Source organism: Plecotus auritus, assembly GCF_963455305.1.
Source record: "Plecotus auritus genome assembly, chromosome: 2".
Lineage (NCBI taxonomy): Eukaryota > Metazoa > Chordata > Mammalia > Chiroptera > Vespertilionidae > Plecotus > Plecotus auritus.
This window is the reverse complement of record NC_137771.1, coordinates 152633535-152651474: the sequence shown is the minus strand read 5'-3', so window position 1 is coordinate 152651474 and position 17940 is coordinate 152633535. Positions and strand designations below refer to the sequence as shown.

Genomic DNA, 17940 nt, shown 5'->3' with positions numbered 1-17940 from the left:
TCAAACTGCAGCGGGAAGGCAGGGGAGGTTGGGGTGGGGGCTGTAAGAGATCAACCGAAGGACTGGTATGCATGCATATAAGCATAACCAATGGATACAAGACACTGGGGGTGGGAGGGGCAGGTAAAGGCATGTAATGGGGGGTAGGGGAGGCTGGGGGGAGAGGTCAATGGGGGAAAAAAAAGGAGACATATGTACTACTATTTGTAATACTTTAAACAATAAAAAAAAAAAGAAACATCAATGATAAGAGAGAGAATTACTGATTGGCTGCCACTTTCATGCCCCCTACTAGGGATAGAGCCTGCAACCAGGACTTGTGCCCAGATCACGAGTCAATGCTCAACCACTGAGCAACACAGGCCAGGCTGGAAACTAAATATTTTTAAGATATGAAATCTATCCAAACCTATATAATCCTATATAATAAAGAGGTAATAGGCAAATTGACCATCACTCCAACACACAAGATGGCCACCCCCATGTGGTCCAAGATGGCCACCACAAGATGGCCAGAAGGGGAAAGCAGTTATGGGCAATCAGGCCAGCAGGGGAGGGCAGTTAGCGGTGACCAGGCCAGCAGAGGAGGGCAGTAGTGGGGGACAAGGCCTGCAGGGGAGGGCAGTTGGGGGTGACTAGGCCAGCAGGGGAGGGCAGTTAGGTGCGATGGGGCTGGCAGGGGAGCAGTTAGATGTAGATCAGGCTGGCAGGGGAGTGGTTAGGGGCAATCAGGAAGGCAGGCAGGCGAGCGGTTGGGAGCGAGAAGTCCTGGATTGTGACAGGGATGTCCGACTGCCCACCAGGATCGGGCCTAAAGGGGCAGTTGGACATCCCTCGAGGGGACCCAGATTGAAGAGGGTGCAGGCTGGGCTGAGGGACACACCTCCCCATGCATGAATTTCATGCACCGGGCCTCTAGTATATCTATAAATTCAAAGCAGCCACAATCCCTAATGTTTTATAATTTTTTGGTAGAAATTAACAAGTTGTTAAATTTTATATGGAAGTGTACAGAAATAAGATTGTTAACATGAACAGAAAATCAAAGTTGAAGGACTCACATGATTATCATTATTATGACAAATGCCCCAAGGCCAAAATAAAGTCTTTATAGCAAGTGGTGCTGGAATGACTGGCTAAACATATATAACTAAAGCAACAAGCAAACAAATACACCACCTTTACCTTGTACCATACACAAAATTTTATATGTATCATATCCTTAAATGTAAAAGTTAAAACTATAAAATTTCTCAAAAATACGTAGAAAAATACTGTATATTTACTACTTTGGGGAAAGCAAAAATTTTGTAGAGTGGACACAGAAAGCACTAGACATTATAAGAAAAAATTGAGAAGTTTTTCATCAAAATGAAAAACTTCTGTTCAACAAAAGCAGCATTAATAAAAGGAAAAATCCAGCCTCAAACTAGGACAAACTATTCAAAATCTAATTATGACAAAAGACTTTTGTGGAATATGCAAATAATTCTTACAAATCAATCATAAAAGGACAAATTCCAATAAAGTCACTGGCAAATGATTTAAATATTCGCTGCACAAAAGAAGATGACCAATAAGCAATAGACTTTAAAATCCTTAGGTCTCAACAAAATGTGAGTTAAAACCAAAATTAGATATCATGCCACACCTCCTGCAATGAGAGATATTAAACAAAATGACAACCCCAAATTCAAGTGAGGATTTGGAAGAACTGAAACGCTTATATACTGCTGGTGGGAATCTCAGAAAGGACAAATACTTTGGAAAGCTGTCTGGTAATTTCTCATGAACAAATATCTACCCTATGACCTAGAAATTCCATTTCTAGATATTTACCCAAGAGAATAAAAACATGTATATGCCCACCAAAACATTTGTTTGAGAATGTTGATTTTAGCCATATTTTTAATAATATCCTGAATAGAAACTCTGCAAATGTCCATAAACAAGAGAATGGATTAAAATAATATGATATATCCTAACAATGGAAAACTACTCAGAAATTAAAATAAAATTATTAATACATTTATCTCAGCAACATTATGTTAAATGAAGGAAGTCAGACACGAAGGAGTACATAATGTATAATTCCATTTATATGAGGTTTAAGATTAGTCAAATCTTGTTGTTAACAGTTACACAGTGTCTGCCTTTGAGAACAGGGCTGGTGGGGTCAGACAGGAAGGGAGTTCAAGAGAACTAGCTGGGGTGATGGAATGCTCTATATCATGATTTGAAGTAATGGTTACAAAGGTATATACATTTATCCAATAAGATGTAATTGTACATTTAATGTAAGCAAATGTTACCTTCATACTACAAAAACATACAAGATGAGGCAAAAGTAGGGTTACAGTTGTTCTTATGGAAAATAATACAATAAATAATAATACAAGAATAAAATGTCTCGTGGACTCACAATTATAAACCTACTTTTGCCCCACCCTGTTGTGAAAACAATTAAAGCATGATCCTTTTGGCCAGAGATTGAAAGAACCAGGCAAACGATGTAATCCATTCCCATTTTATTTACTTCCTAAGTGGCAAACATGTAATCCATTCCCATTTTATTTACTTCCTAGGTGGATTTATTCATTGAGTATATGTATATACTATTTATATGCATTTTATTATAAATTTCTTTATTTTTGTTACTGAGAATCCACTCTCCCTAGCAGAGAAATACCCTTAAAAATTATTCTGATTACTTTTGGCTTGGTTTTGAGATTGCTGTGACAAAAATCAATATAATTTTATGGATGCATCCTTTTGTAAAGTTCAGTTTTGAAAGAATTACAGAGGTTAAAAATCCATCTATGACTGGAAGAGAACAAACAATTATTTAAATCATTCCTTTCAGCAAAATATTTTCAGTCAATTGATTTGAGGGACAAGGTTAGGCATTTATAAAGAATGAGTGTTTGGGTAAAAAATACTAATTATATGGTTATTTGTCTTAAACGTTCTTCATCAGTTGACTTTTTGTAACTCAATATGGGAGAAATTTTAAATCATAGAATCCCAATAAATTAGCATTAGAAATAGCCCTAGAGGTGACCCTCTAGTCTAATCCATGAGGCAGAGAGAAGAGGCCAGTGGGCCTGGGTTCTCATCCTCATGTGTCAAGTCTGAGCTGAAAGTCCTTGGACAAGTCCCTCCTCTAAAGCATGCTTGCTCATCTATAAAGGAAGGAAACAACAGGATCTACACACAGGGCTATTGTGAGGATAAATTTGACATTTCAGGGAGACCCCAGCAGGTGAGGGGCCTCACCAAACTGAAGGTGAGTCATGAAGCTATTCCTAAGGCCATTAGCTATGAAGTAGCAGAATGGAGTTAAACCTGGTCTGGACACTTCATCTGTGTTATTTCCATAACTGAAGTGCCTATTAAGGGTTCAAGTTACTTTAAAATAACTTTTTAAAAGATGATTTAGCTTTTTTGAGAGATTTCCCCAATAATATAATGTTGTTTCCAAATCTCCTTCAAAGAATGTAGTGGACTAATCTGGTGGCATCTCCTAAATTTGCTTCAATGTTGCTAAGAGACTAGATATTAAGTGTTCTTACCACAATATGAAATGATAATTATTTGACCTGATGGAAGTGTTAGCTAATGCTACAGTGGTAATCTTATTTCAGTATATAAATGTAACAAGTCAATACATTTTGTACACCTTGAACTTACTCAGTGTTATATGTCAATTACAGTCCAACTAAAACATTATTTAGTGGGGGATTGAGGAAGCAGCAAAAGTGAAGAGCATGGGCGTGGTGGATATAGCTAATACATCACAATCTTGCGATGTGCTATCATTTGAAAAGATACATGAACTATTAAAATAGAATTACATACCTGAAAAACAAAAAAATCCCATTTAAAATAATTCATACATGAAAGAGCTCATTAAGATTTTAGGTTTTCCAAATGTAGGCATATGTACAACGAATCTGAAAACTCAGAGGCAGCATGAGAAGTCATTAATACTTTCTAGTTTGAGAAGCATTTTCTGTGATTTTTAATGTATAGTATTCCTGGGACTCACCACAAAAGGGCAATGGGACTGCAGGTATTTAAGACTTGGGACCCTGGCCCTGTAGAATTGCCACTTCCAGCAAGCTGGCTATTGACATCTGTACAAGCAATTAGAATCCCAACCAAGACAATAGTTCTTTTCTCTCTTCCCTGATCACAGCTGTCAGCAGACTGAATTTCCTCTTGGCCCAAGATTAATTAGTTAAAGGAAAGGAAGGCTCTAATCCCTGCATCTCAGGAGGACAATTTCTGTCAGCAATTTCTGGGTTTAAAGAAGAAAATGAAGAATGAATAGTTGGTCTTATTACAACTTTCAAGTTTATGTCCTTAGAATTTCCAAGAGTCTCCAGAGAAACTCTCCATTTAAATAGGGAATCCTTTTGTCCTCAGTAAGAAATAGAAAACGGCCTTTTCATCTAGTAAATATGGGGACCACCCATTTAAAAGATGAGGAGGCCAACACAAACATAACCATACTGAATATGCATAAAAACAGGATGCCACCTGCATGCATTCTGCATCATGGCTTGAAGTGCATTGCTAAGGTGGCTACTGTTGGGTCAGCACATAGCCTGGCCCATGGCAGGTGCTCAGGGAACAGGACTTCCTTTACCTTTGAAAAGATAATTAAAACAAACAAACATTTGAAATAAAAAAAGCATGTATATATACAGATCAAGTAAATTTAAAAACTTGAAAACATTCTATTTTGATACAAGCCCTTTCATCTGGAAATATTTCAGGTCACATGTAGTAGGGGAGGGGACAGCCATGATTGGTTCTGCCCTTTAAGTAGCCAATGACCTTGTGACTGACTAGATGAGGGCTCTGGTACTTCCATGTGATCTTATTTTCCCTCTAGTTTACCCTATTATTTGTGGTTCGATAGAAGAATGAGGAATTTCCTTTTTTCCTTCTGGTTCCTGCCAGACCATGGATAGGAAAGGAGAAAGAAGGCCAAACTTGGATTAGCCCCTCTTCTCATACAGGGGGAGAGACCACGTCAGCCCTGAGCTTCAGAACTCACCCTCCAACCCGAACACTATATTAAATGCCAGCAGAACATCAAAGTCAGGTACGCAATTTTAATTCCAAAGAAGTCCTGGGGAGGCACCAAAATATATTTGAAAATATATGAGATAGGGAATATGCTTGGTCAAGTTAATCTCACTGAGCCTTTGATACTATGAAACAAGATTAGTTGTATTCCCCTCATTAAATTGTTGAGGATTTAAGTAAAAGAACAAAAACAAACAAACAAACAAAAAGGGTAGTAGGTGCTTAGGTAATGATAAATGAGGAAAGATTTAAAATGTGTTATGAATGGTCCCCCAGCACTATCTTTTAGATTTATTCAGTATGGAGTCAATATTCCCTCATCAGAGTGAGTATTGATTGGATTGGAAACAGCATTCAGTTAAAATAAACTCTCCTGTGAGATCCTAATTCCATACATCAAGAAATACTAATGAGAAGGGTTTTAGAAAGGCTTAATAGAACAGTGTTTCTTAACATTCAGTGTTATAGGCAAGTCCTCTTTAGTCCTTCACCAATTTAGAACTGTCTTTTTCTTTTCCTGACACAGTAGTGGAATAATATAGCATTATATAAAGGCAGAACTAACAGAACATATTTGTAATTTTCAGATTTCCAGATGGCCTATACATTACTCACTAATTTTCATGAAAATAGTCATGAGTTCCAGAGTTGCAAAAGATAAATCTCTCGGTAAGTTTCTAATGCTCAGACAATGTGTATTTTGAGATTACAGATGTCTGGTATATGCTTGCTCCCAGCTTAGTGATAAGAAGTATGGTGGTCAGGGGTCTCTTAAATGCAATAAAACTGAAAGTTATGGTTTTAATAAACCTCTGAACAAGTTTGGGGCTACATCATGCTGCCTTTTCCCCTTTATCGTTGGCTCTTTTAATTTTTCATTAGTTCTTGTACTATAAACTATGTAGGAGAGGATTTGGAACTCAAATAGTCACATTAAATTCCTGCAGAGCTAACAACAATGTATAAAGGACAGGATGACGATAAAAGGAGTAAATAATTTAAAAACTATTAAATTATTTCTAGATCTTCTATGTTCTCCAACCTGTTCTACAACTAGACATGGAGTGGGCTTAGTCAAATAATGCCTTTTGCCTGGAACTGTTAGTTAAAACCCTACACATTAGGGAAATATCCATTCTCATTACTAAAAAAATCTCCAAGTAAAAAAAAAACTTCCAGTGAGAAGTTATATGAATCAAAATAGCAGAGGAATCATGAGTTCTTACTCTGCTATGAGTATATCATTTCAAAATGCTAAGCACTTCTTGCTGCAGGTCTCCATATAAAAAATGGATATAAAAATATATAGCTCATAATAATGGAATGGGGAGTGCATGTTAGCTGGGTAGCCACTAAGTATGTTATCAAATATACTCTTAAATTCTACTTGGGTATAAAAGATTTGTCTTTCTCGTCTGTCTCAAATGAGTTTTTAAATGGCCAATACAAAAACTTCCCTAAATGTTTCTCGAACTTCACCACTGGGCTACCTGTATCATTGAGGCTTTTAAATAAAATATTTGACTCACAATTTAATTGTTGCTCAAAGCTATTTGCAACAATAAGTGACTCTAAGTTTATTGATATTATTTTGTAGGATGGTAAACACAAAGCTATATTTTTTTAGGTATCTGAGGGAAAGTCTGGACCATATTTTTATTAAAAATTTATCACATGTATATAAAATGGTGATGAATTAGCTATAGGTAAAAATGAAACCCTTACAATAATTTGTAAAGTTTAAGAAATGATCTAGAAGAGGAGGAAGAAAGAGAACATAGTAAAGCCAAAAATAGACTTTAGCAATTCTGAACTTGAAGGCTTTTATTATAAATATGAGCACTAGACAAGGGGATTAACAATAATTCGTATTGCCAAAATGCTGACTTATCTCAGACGGCACCAGCAGGGAATAACATGCTAAGAATAATCAGGAAAGCAAAGCACTTAGCAAACCTGAAGAGTGCCACAAATTCATAAGGAAAACACTTTGGTTCTTGGGATGATAAATGAAATTTATTACCAATAATATTAACTCTTGAAAAGTTGGAACACTTTTCAATTAAGTAACAGGTATTTGAATGAATGTTCAAGTCTGATGGTAGAAACTGTACTTAATTTAATAATATTATTATTATTTTAATTTAAATTCTTTATTGTTTAAAGGTTTACATATGTCTCCTTTTTCTCTCATTGACCTCTCTTCAGCCACTCCCATTCCTCAGCACATGCCCTCACCTCCCTACTATCTGTGTCCTTTTATTATGCTCATATGCAGGCATACAAGACCTTTGGTTGATCTCTTACCCCGCCCCCCTGCCCCCACCTTTCCTCTGAGGTTGGTCTGTTCGATGCTTCTATGTCTCTGGATCGATTTTTGTTCATCAGTTTATGTTGTTCATTATATTCCACAAAGGAGTGAGATCATGTGATATTTATCTTTTTCTGACTGGCTTATTTCGCTTAGCATAATGCTCTCTTGGTCCATCCACACTGTTTCAAATGGAAGAGTTCCTTCTTTTTTACAGCAGCGTAGTATTCCATCATGTAGATGTATCACAGTTTTCTAATCCACTCATCTGCTGATGGGCACTTAGGCTGTTTCCAAATCTTAGCTATGGTGAATTGTGCTGCTATGAACATAGGGGTACATATATCCTTTCTGATTGGTGTTTCTGATTTCTTGGGATATATTCCTAGAAGTGGGATTATTTGGTTAAATGGGAAATCCATTTTTAATTTTTTGAGGAACTTCATACTGTTTTCCACAGTGGCTGCACCAGTCTGCATTCCCACCAGCAGTGCAAGAGGGTTCTTTTTCTCCACATCCTCGCCAGCACTTGTCATTTGTTGATGTTAGCCATTCTGACAGGTGTGAGATGCTACCACATTGTCATTTTGATTTACATTTCTCAGACTTTGAGCATGTTTTCATATATCTCTTGGCCTTCTGTATGTGCTCTTTGGAAAAGTGTCTATTTAGGCCCTTTGCCCATTTTTTGATTGTATTGTTTTATCTTCCTTTTGTTAAGTTGTATGCATTCCCTATAAATTTTAGAAATTAAACCCTTATCTGACATAACTTTGGCAAATATGTTCTCCCCTGCAGTGGGCATTCTTGTTGTTTTGTTGATGGTTTCTTTTGCTGTGCAGAAGCTTTTTATTTTGATGTGGTCCCATTTGTTTATTTTCTCCTTAGTTTTCATTGTCCTAGGAACTCTATCGGTAAAGATATTGCTAAGATATATGTCTGATATTTTGCTGCCTCTGGATTCTTCTAAGACTTTATGGTTTCCCGTTTTATGTTTAACTCCTTTATCCATTTTGAGTTTATTTTTGTGTATGGTGTAAACTGGTGCTCTAGTTTCATTTTTTTTTGCATGTATGTGTCCAATTTTCCCAACACCATTTATTAAAGAGACTGTCTTGACTCCATTGTATGCTCATGCCTCCTTTGTCAAATATTAATTGAGCATAATGGCTTGGGTTGATTTCTGGGTTCTCTGTTCTGTTCCATTGGTCTATATGTCTGTTCTTGTGCCAGTACCAGGCAGTTTTGAGAACAGTGGCTTTGTAATTTAGCTTGATATCTGGTATTATGATCCCTCCAACTTTGTTCTTTCTCAAGACTACTGTGGCTATTCCGGTCTTTTTTTATTCCATATGAAATTTTGGAAAGTTTGTTCTAGGTCTTTGAAATATGTCCTTGGTATTTTAATGGGGAGTGCATTGAATCTATAGATTGCTTTGGGTAGTATGGACAATTTTATGATGTTGATACTACCAATCCATGAACACGGTATGTTCTTCCATCTGTTTATGTCTTCCTCTATCTCTCTCTTTTTTTTTCAATGCCCTGTAGTTTTCTGAGTATATGTTTTTTACCTCCTTAGTTAAATTTATTCCGAGGTATCTTAATATTTTGGTGCAATGGTAAAAGGGATTGGTTTTTTATTTTCACTTTCTGTGAGTTCATTATTAGTGATAAAAAAGCCATAGATTTCTGAGTGTTGATTTTGTATTCGGTTACATTGCCAAATTCATTTATTAGGTCTAGTAGCTTTTTGATGGAGTCTTTGGGGTTTTCTATACAGTATCATGCCATCTGCGAATAAGGACAGTTATACTTCTTTTCCAATTTGGATGCCTTTTATTTCTTCTTCTTGTCTGATGGCTATAGCTAGCAGTTCCAGTACTATGTTGAACAGGAGTGGTGATAATGGGCATCCCTGTCTTGTTCCTGTTCTTAGGGGAAATGGTTTTAGTTTTTGCCCATTGAGTATGATGTTGGCTGTATGTTTGTCATATAAGGCTTTTATTATGTTGAGGTATGATCCCTCTATTCCCACTTTGCTGAGAGTTTTTATCAGGAAAGGGTGTTGGATTTTGTCAAATGCCTTTTCTGCATCAATTGATATGTTTATGTGATTTTTTGTCTCTTAATTTGTTTATGTGATGTATCACATTTATTTATTTACAGATATTCTACCAGCCTTGCATCCCTGGAATAAATCCCACTTGGTCATGGTGTATGATCTTTCAAATGTAATGCTGGATCCAATTTGCTAAAATTTTGTTGAGGATTTTAGCATCTATGTTCATCATGAATATCCTATCCTTTATAATAAAAGGGTAGTATGCAAATTGACCAAACAGCGAATGACCAGTAGCTATGATGTGCACTGACCACCAGCGGACAGATGTTCAATGCAGAAGCTTCCCCCTGGTGGTCAGTGTGCTCCCACAGGGGGAGAGCCGCTCAGCCAGAAGGCAGCTGATGACTGGCGAGCACAGTGGCAGTGGCGTGAGTCTCTCCACGGGGAGCGGGACTAAGCCATCATTCAGACATCCCTCGAGGGTTCACGGACTACAAAAGGGTGCAGGCCAGGCTGAAGGACCCTCCCCCACCAGTGCATGAATGTCGTGGGCCAGGCTTCTAGTTGGCCTATAATTCTCTTTCTTTGTAGTGTCAATATCGGGTTTTGGGATTAGGGTAATTCTGGCTTCATAGAAAGAATTGGAAGTCTTCCTTCCTCTTGAATTTTTTGGAATAATCTGAGAAGGACAGGTTTTAGTTCTTCTTTGAATGTTTGGCAAAACTCCCCTGTGAAGCCATCAGGTCCAGGGATTTTGTTTGCTGGAAGTTTTTTGATTACTGTTTCAATTTCATCAGTAGTTACCAGCCTATTTAGGTTTTTTGATTCTTCCTGATTGAGTTTGGAAGCTTGTATTTTTCTAGGAATGTGTCCATTTCTTCTAGGTTGTCCAGTTTGTTGGAGTAGAGTCGCTCACAGTATTTTTTTTTATAATCCTTTGTGTGTCTGTGGGGTCTGTTGTTACTTCACCTCTTTCATTTCTGATTTTATTTTGGTCCTCTCTCTTTGTTTCTTGGTGAGCCTGGCTAGAAGTTCATCAATCTTGTTTATCCTTTCAAAGAACCATCTCTTGGTTTTATTATTGTATTTTTTTTTGTCTCTATGTCCTTTGTTTTCACTCTGATCTTTATTATTTCCTTCCTTCTGCTTGCTCTGGGCTTTTCTTGTTGCTCTCTTTCTAATTCTTTAAGTTGTTGGGTTAGGTCAGTGGTTGGCAAACTCAAACTCATTAGTCAACAGAGCCAAATATCAACAGTACAACGATTGAAATTGCTTTTGAGAGCCAAATTTTTTAAACATAAACTTCTTCTAACACCACTTCTTCAAAATAGACTCACCCAGGCTGTGGTATTTTGTGGAAAAGCTACACTCAAGAGGCCAAAGAGCCGCATGTGGCTCGCAAGTCATGGTTTGCCGACCACTGGGTTAGGTAATTTATTACCATTTTTTCTTTTTCTTTTTTTTTTTTTTTTGAGTTATGCCTGCAGAGCTATGAACTTCCATCTCAGGACTGCTTTCACTATGTCTCTTAGATTTTGGATTGTTATGTTTTCATTGTCATTTGTTTCCAGGATATTTTTTATTGATTATGTGATTTTTGTATCTCAATTTCTTTATGTGATGTATAACATTTATTAATTTGTGGGTATTGTACCAGCCTGGCATCCTGGAATAAACCCCACTTGATCATGGTGTATGATCTTTCTAATGTAATGCTGGATCTGATTTGCTAGAATTTTGTTGAGGATTTTAACATCTATGTTCATCAGTGATATTGGCCTGTAATTCTCTTTCTTTGTAGAGTCTTTATCTGGTTTTGGGATTAGGATAATGCTTTAATAAGATACTGTAAAGGAAATTTAGGAAGGCTTAACCATTAACCTATTGACACTACAAAGGCAAGTGACCAGCATTTATTTATCCATGATGTTAATTTTAGATTACCATATGGTAATAACCAATGGAGTAACAACCTAATTGCCCACATAAATTTCTTTTATTCATAGACAAATGGTATCTGATGAAATACTGGGAATTAGAATACAGTGATTAAGGATGTTGGGGATAGTTCAAGAATTTAACAGTAATTTGACCATAATGTAGAGGACTACTGCTCATTTTTTCAGCTCAATTTCTCAGTATAGAAAAATTTTATTTTCATTCTTTTAGGAAATAAAAGAAATAAATACTTTGGAGTATGTCAGAAATCCTAAGAAACTAAAATAGAAAAACCCTAGAGCCCAAGCTCTTAGATTTGTGCATTCCTTATTGTCTGTTATAGATGTTGATCATTAGGAAACATACAAATAGACAGCGAATTTCTATAAGATAGATATTACATCTGGGAAACTCTTTGCATTTCCTTTCACTTTCATGGGACAGGCAGGGAAACTTCTAAATTTTCCACAGAAACCACAGACACAAACCCACATGAAGTAGTTATAGGCAAAATGTGCATTGAGAAAAAGAACACTTGTTACCATGTGATGGTGCGGACTGACCAAGATTGAGGAGTGAAGTCCCAAGATCAGAAGTGATTGTACCCCAGTGTGAATGTGCACATATACATCAACCTCAACATACAATAAGAAAATGGTTCTGCCTTACATGACCAAATAAGAGAAAAAGTAAGGCACAGACAGAGGAAGTAAGGCCTGGTGATTAAACACAAAGATTCTAAAACATCACTGCCTTAAACATGATTCTGTCCCTTACCAACTGTTCAAGTCATTTAACCATTCCCTGCCTGTTTTTTTTTTAAAATGTAAAACAGATATATATATATAAAACCCTAATATGCAAATAGACCAAACAACGGAACTGAACAACCGGTCGCTATGATGTGTGCTGACCACCAGGGGGCATGCGTGGAACATGGTGGGCATCGGCAACAGGCAGCAGAGTGCAGAACATGGCAGGCTTTGGCCACGATGAGATGGTGGAGCAGGTGAGTGGGCGCACCAGACCAAGGTGGGTGCCAGTCACTGTCATCGGGGCGAGCCTCTGGTGGTTACCAAAAATTCTTTGTTCCTGTGCCATGGTCCCACCCAGCTCTTGCACCTGCTGCTGGCATTGGTTCCATTCACAACTGTTGCCGGTGCCAGAGCCACCATTCGCACCCACTGCTACCACCTGGCGCCGGCCCCAATTGGGGCTTCTCTACCTCCCCCTGCTCCTGAGGGGTGATTGGGGCAGCAGCTGCCGCTCACACCCTGCTGATGGTGCTGGCCCTGCTCGCACCTGCTGCTGGCACCGGCCCCAATCGCTTTGCACGATCAGGACCCAATCTCTCAGCGCCATCAGCGGGGCTAGTGCTATCAGCACATGGGAGTGGTGGCGGAGGGAGTGGGACTGCTGGCAGACAGGGGACCGGGGACAGCAGCAGGATGGGCTGGGCGTGGGTGCAGAGGATGGGCTGAGATCCACCTCTATGCCAACTGCAGCCTTGTGGCCCACAGTTCCTTTCAAGGTGCATGAATTCATGTACTGGGCACCTAGTCCTATCTAATAAAAGAGTAATATGCAAATTAACCATCACTCTTCTACACCCACCAGCCACGCCCACCAGCCAATCAAGAGCGAGTATGCAAATTAACCCAACCACAATGGCTGTGGCCATGGAGAGAGCAGGAGGGAGGCTTGGGTTTCCCTGGAGATGGAGGAAGCCAAGCTTTCTGCACACCCTGGCAGGCTCAGGCCTCTGCTTAAGGCTACAAAGTTTCAATTACAGAAGATAAATAAATCCCAACAAAAATGGCTTCCCCCAAGGAGCGAGCAGAAGGCTTGGCTCTGCTCCAGGCTACAAAGTTTCAATTGTAGAAGATAAATAAACCCCAGATACCAGGGCCTCTGCTTGGGTGGCCAGGGGGCGTGGCCGGCCTGCAAACCACCACAGGCCCCTCGCCCAGGCTGCCCACGCCCCAAGGGAACCCCCACCCTGATCCAGGACACCCTTCAGGGCAAACCAGCTGGCCCGCATCCATGCACCAGGCCTCTATCCTATCTAATAAAAGAGTAATATGCAGATTGACCATCACTTCAACACACAAGATGGCTGCCCCCATGTGGACACAAGATGGCCACCACAAGATGGCCAGCAGGGGATGGCAGTTGGAAGGGACCAGGCCTGCAAGGGAGGGCAGTTGTGGGTTATCAAGCCTGCAGGGAGGGCAGTTAGGGGTGACCAGGCTGGCAGAGGAGGGAAGTTGAGGGCAAACAGGCTGACAGGGAGCAGTTAGGCATCAATCAGGCTGGCAGGGGAGTGGCTAGGGGGTGATCAGGCTGGCAGGTAGAAGTGGTTAGGGGCAATCAGGAAGGCAGGCAGGCAAGCAGTTGGGAGCCAGCAGTCCTGGATTGTGAGAGGGATGTCCCAGATTGGAAAGGGTGCAGGCTGGGCTGAGGGACACCCGCCACGTGCACGAATTTCGTGCACTGGGCCTCTAGTATGGATAATAATAGTATCTACTTCAAAGATGGGTTATGAGAACAAAACAGAGCTCAATAAATGCTCATATTATGTGACTTTAAAAATTCTGAGCTAGAGCCTCTCTTTGAGCTCCATTTGAATATTTCTCCACTGAAATTATTAATATCTTCATAGGGTAAGATCATGAACCCTGAGTGTGCTTTTTCATTTGATTTTCTTTTAGGTTAATTTACCTGAGCTGGGAAAAGTGGTTATATTAGACAACAAGAGAATATAAAATTAAGTCCAAATTTGCCACTAGCTATACAAATCCCCTTGCAAAAGTCAATGTCTTCATTTATAACACAAGGGGATTAAAAGCCCATGTTTTAAATGAGCAGTATATCATAGAACCACCAATAAAACTTTTAAAAAATGCAATTGCTAAAACCCATCTCTGCCCAGGTGCATCTCAATATAGGGTCAGGGGTGGGGTGATGAGGAGTAAGTATCAGGCATGTGTGAATGTTAAGAATCCTCATTAGTTCATTGTATTTTCATTACAAACCACTGTTAAGGTGATTTATAAGGTTGATACTATGTGTATTATTTTATGATTCTAATAATTTTAAACCTAAACGCCATCTAAATCATTTTAAAGCAGTCTTGGTACTTTGTCTAATCATCTTTTTAAAAAAATTCAAGATGAAATAACGAATACTTTTTCTCTGAATTACATCATTGTATGGAGCAAAGTGACCTAAATAGAATAGAGGAGTAGTGACAACAGGATAATTCTAGCTCACGGGCAGTTTTACTGATGGCTAGACCTGTCCCTCAAAGACACCTGGCCATATGTGCAGGAAGTGCTAGTCACTTTTAAGTAATCTCTATCAACCTCCATAAAATGGTTTCGAATGGTTGACTTTTAGGCAATATATGGTTTTTAAAAATCCACCTAGGCATTGAAAAAATTAAATAGTTGAATTCAGACTACTGACTGAGAAAAGTAATGAGACACATGTGAAATCATAGCCCGAGCTGTGTCCCCGATGTTGGTAATGTCATCATGATGAGCTGAAAGCAAACAGGATCAGCCTGGAGTGGATGATATGTCTTTCCTATCATAGAAATTACAGCTGGAGGGAGCATAATTAACACACTGTATTTCCTCCCAGTGGATGTCAATGAACAAGGAAGATCTTTCCCACACAACTTACTTTGATTTCTTCATGTACAGCCAGTAGACAACTCCAGCAACGAGGGCAGCAAGGAGGAGACCAACGACGATGCCCACAATGAGCTTTGCCTGATCATTCACCTTTTCTCTGTTTTCATCTACAACAAAGAAGAAAGACCCATGCGATTATAGACAATGCAAGGATTTTTGGAAAGAAATCAATCTGGTTATATTCTTATTAAAAATGATTGTGGCTCACTACTATTAGTAACATGCAAACTTGTGAATTGAAAGGATACAATTTTAGCATTCTTACTATCTTGTTTCATTTTTAATTCAAGTCAGAATTGTGGAGGCTAAGAAAATTACTTAAACATTGACACTTCATAAATCTTGAGCTGATAGTCAAGGAAGAAGAGTCGGCAGCATAGTACCTACCACTTATCTCATCTGCCTCATCGTGTTCTGGAATACTTACTGAAATGAAAAATGTTAATATGAAATTAAAAACAAAATCTGTTGATAAATGAAAGTCACCTTTACTATTATAGTATGATATAATAATACTTAAAGATAAAATATCTATTCTAGAGCTAAGGGTAGACAATTTTTTTACATTTAATAGAGCGGGAACTTTCCTACAAGAAAATTAATCTTCTTTTAAGGAAGGAGAGTAGTTAAAATTGCAAAAGGATTAATTTACCATAAAAATTTCACAACTGGCAAGCTATAGTATGAATCTAAAATACATAGAAATTTCCCCACAACCTACCACCTTTTAATGGGACTTTTTTTTTTTTTTAAGGAGAAACAAGTTGCCACATTTGAAATCTATAATGCAGTGTTTCTCAAATTTTCTCAATTTTTCCTGCCTCAATAGAGAAGTAATTTCCCTCGTCATTGTTAAGGACTCACCACTAGAGACCTCCTTAAAGTGGTGGGGCTGGAGGTTAAAACTAGGGATGTCCTGGAGGTTAAGAGGCACCATGTGTGATGTTTGTAAAAGCCTTCAAATAACTCTGATGGTGCCAGGCTCCTGGCTCATTTTAAGAATCACTGCTGCAGTGGATTACCAGCTAAAGTCTAACTACCGAAATATTCTTCTAGGCATGGGCCTGAACCAGGACTTCCAGTGATGTTTGTTAAACTGCAGATTCCCCAGTCCTTCCTTACAAAAATGGGGATCTCAGGAGGTGCTCACTGAATTGAAAAACGACTGTATTAAATGTTGATCAAGCCACTGCAAAGTCTAGAAGACCACTCTTCAGTGGTTTAAAATGAAAAGAGAGACTTGTGTTCAGGGAAAAAGGATAAGTTCTCTTTCTAGGTAGGACAAATCAATACTCGCTGAATTAAATTCTGAGAAGTCAATGCTCCTATTTTTGAGTTAAATTTGTTTGGTTCTTTTCTTGTCAGTTCAGCAGGCTTTTATATTCCAGTCATAATCTGTTAAAAACTATTATCTTTAGATAATTATTTTCTCCTGGCTCCAGCTAATTCCTGGCCAGTGTACTCCTATCCTGCTAATGTCACATACAGATTCCAACAGACTGAAGAATAAGAGTTTGGAAGGTCAGTTAGCCTCTATTCAGAGCTGAACCTCATTCTAAGCCTCTCCTGATTTCAGGTTGTCATAGTAACAGGAACAATGACAGAACTGAAGACGATGGATAATCCTATCTAATAAGGAGGGAATATGCTAATTGACTGCCCTGCCATCAAAGATGGTGGTGCCACAGCCACAAGATGGCGGCGCTCAGTCCCCTCAACCCCCCAGCCACCCAGGACCAGCCTGATGCACAGGCAAGCCTCGGATGGCGGCTGCCCAGCCGCCCATGGCCGCCCGGCTCAGGCATCCAGGGCTGGCTGAGGCTTGTACTGCCGGCAGTGACAGCAGCAGAGGTGTGATGGGGCATCGCCTTCCCCTGATCACCAGGTTGCCTCCTACCCCTGAGGGCTTCCGGACTGTGAGAGGGGGCAGGCCGGGCTGATGGACCCCCCCTCCCGTGCATGAATTTTCATGCACTGGGCCTCTAGTTTCAAATAAATGACAAATGTTTTCAGAAGCTGCTTTTGGTGTATATGTATTATCCTGATTTCAGTAATGAACGATTTTTTTTTTTTTTTTACTTTTTCAGAGATAATCTCACATGATTTTTTTAGCTATGATTCAAATATTGTATTCAAAAGCATCAATTTTTAAAACTAGATTTCATTAATTCTGACACCAGTTTCACTACCAATTTGCTAAATGACTTTAAGCATGTGACATTCCTGTACAAGGATAAATACCAAAAATAGAATGCAAAATAACAGATTAAAAATAATTAAAGTTTTATCAAAATTGAAACTGTTACACAAGTGTTTTAAGAAAATCTTTGAATTATCTGTACTCTGAACACAAAATATAGATTAAATAATAGCAATTCAGTTCATATCATCTCATGCTCTTGGGAAATATTGCCATATAAGTTAAGGCCTTTGACCCATAAGACATGAAATGATTTAGCTGTCAAGACAAGAATTATACAAGAATGGACACCACAAATAATAAAAAAAAAAAGAACCTATGATGATGATACCAAATGAAAAATAAATAAAACTTACCATAATGCAGGATAGGAAGATGGAATTGAAGATTTTAAACTAATGAAGAATAACTTCAAATTTTCTTACTTTTTTAATGTCAGAAATGAAATACTCACTAGCAGAGACATTCAAGGAGTTTACTGTTCTCTCCAGCTGGTTTTCTGCTGTGCAAGTTAATGTAACATTCTCTTCAGGGGAAATGATAATTTTACTATAATACTTGCCATTGATATAAGGAGATTCCTCTGTCTGGAAAAGAACAAAGAAATACAGATTTAGAAATGGAACTAGGT

At 38.7% G+C, this 17940-nt stretch overlaps 1 protein-coding gene across 4 annotated transcripts in view; it reads right to left on the bottom strand.

Moving 5' to 3' along the window:
• ALCAM (activated leukocyte cell adhesion molecule) overlaps positions 1-17940 on the bottom strand; it is a 224915-nt gene that overhangs the window by 17718 nt on the left and 189257 nt on the right. The window contains exons 12-14 of one of the 4 annotated variants that reach the window (XM_080654159.1): positions 17764-17896; positions 15497-15535; positions 15099-15216 (exon numbers count right to left, since the gene is read on the bottom strand). In XM_080654159.1, coding sequence (XP_080510285.1) covers positions 15099-15216; positions 15497-15535; positions 17764-17896 — 290 coding nt within the window. The remainder of the gene's footprint in view (positions 1-15098; positions 15217-15496; positions 15536-17763; positions 17897-17940) is intronic. The other 3 variants (XM_080654160.1, XM_080654161.1, XM_080654162.1) reach the window with 3 other exon arrangements.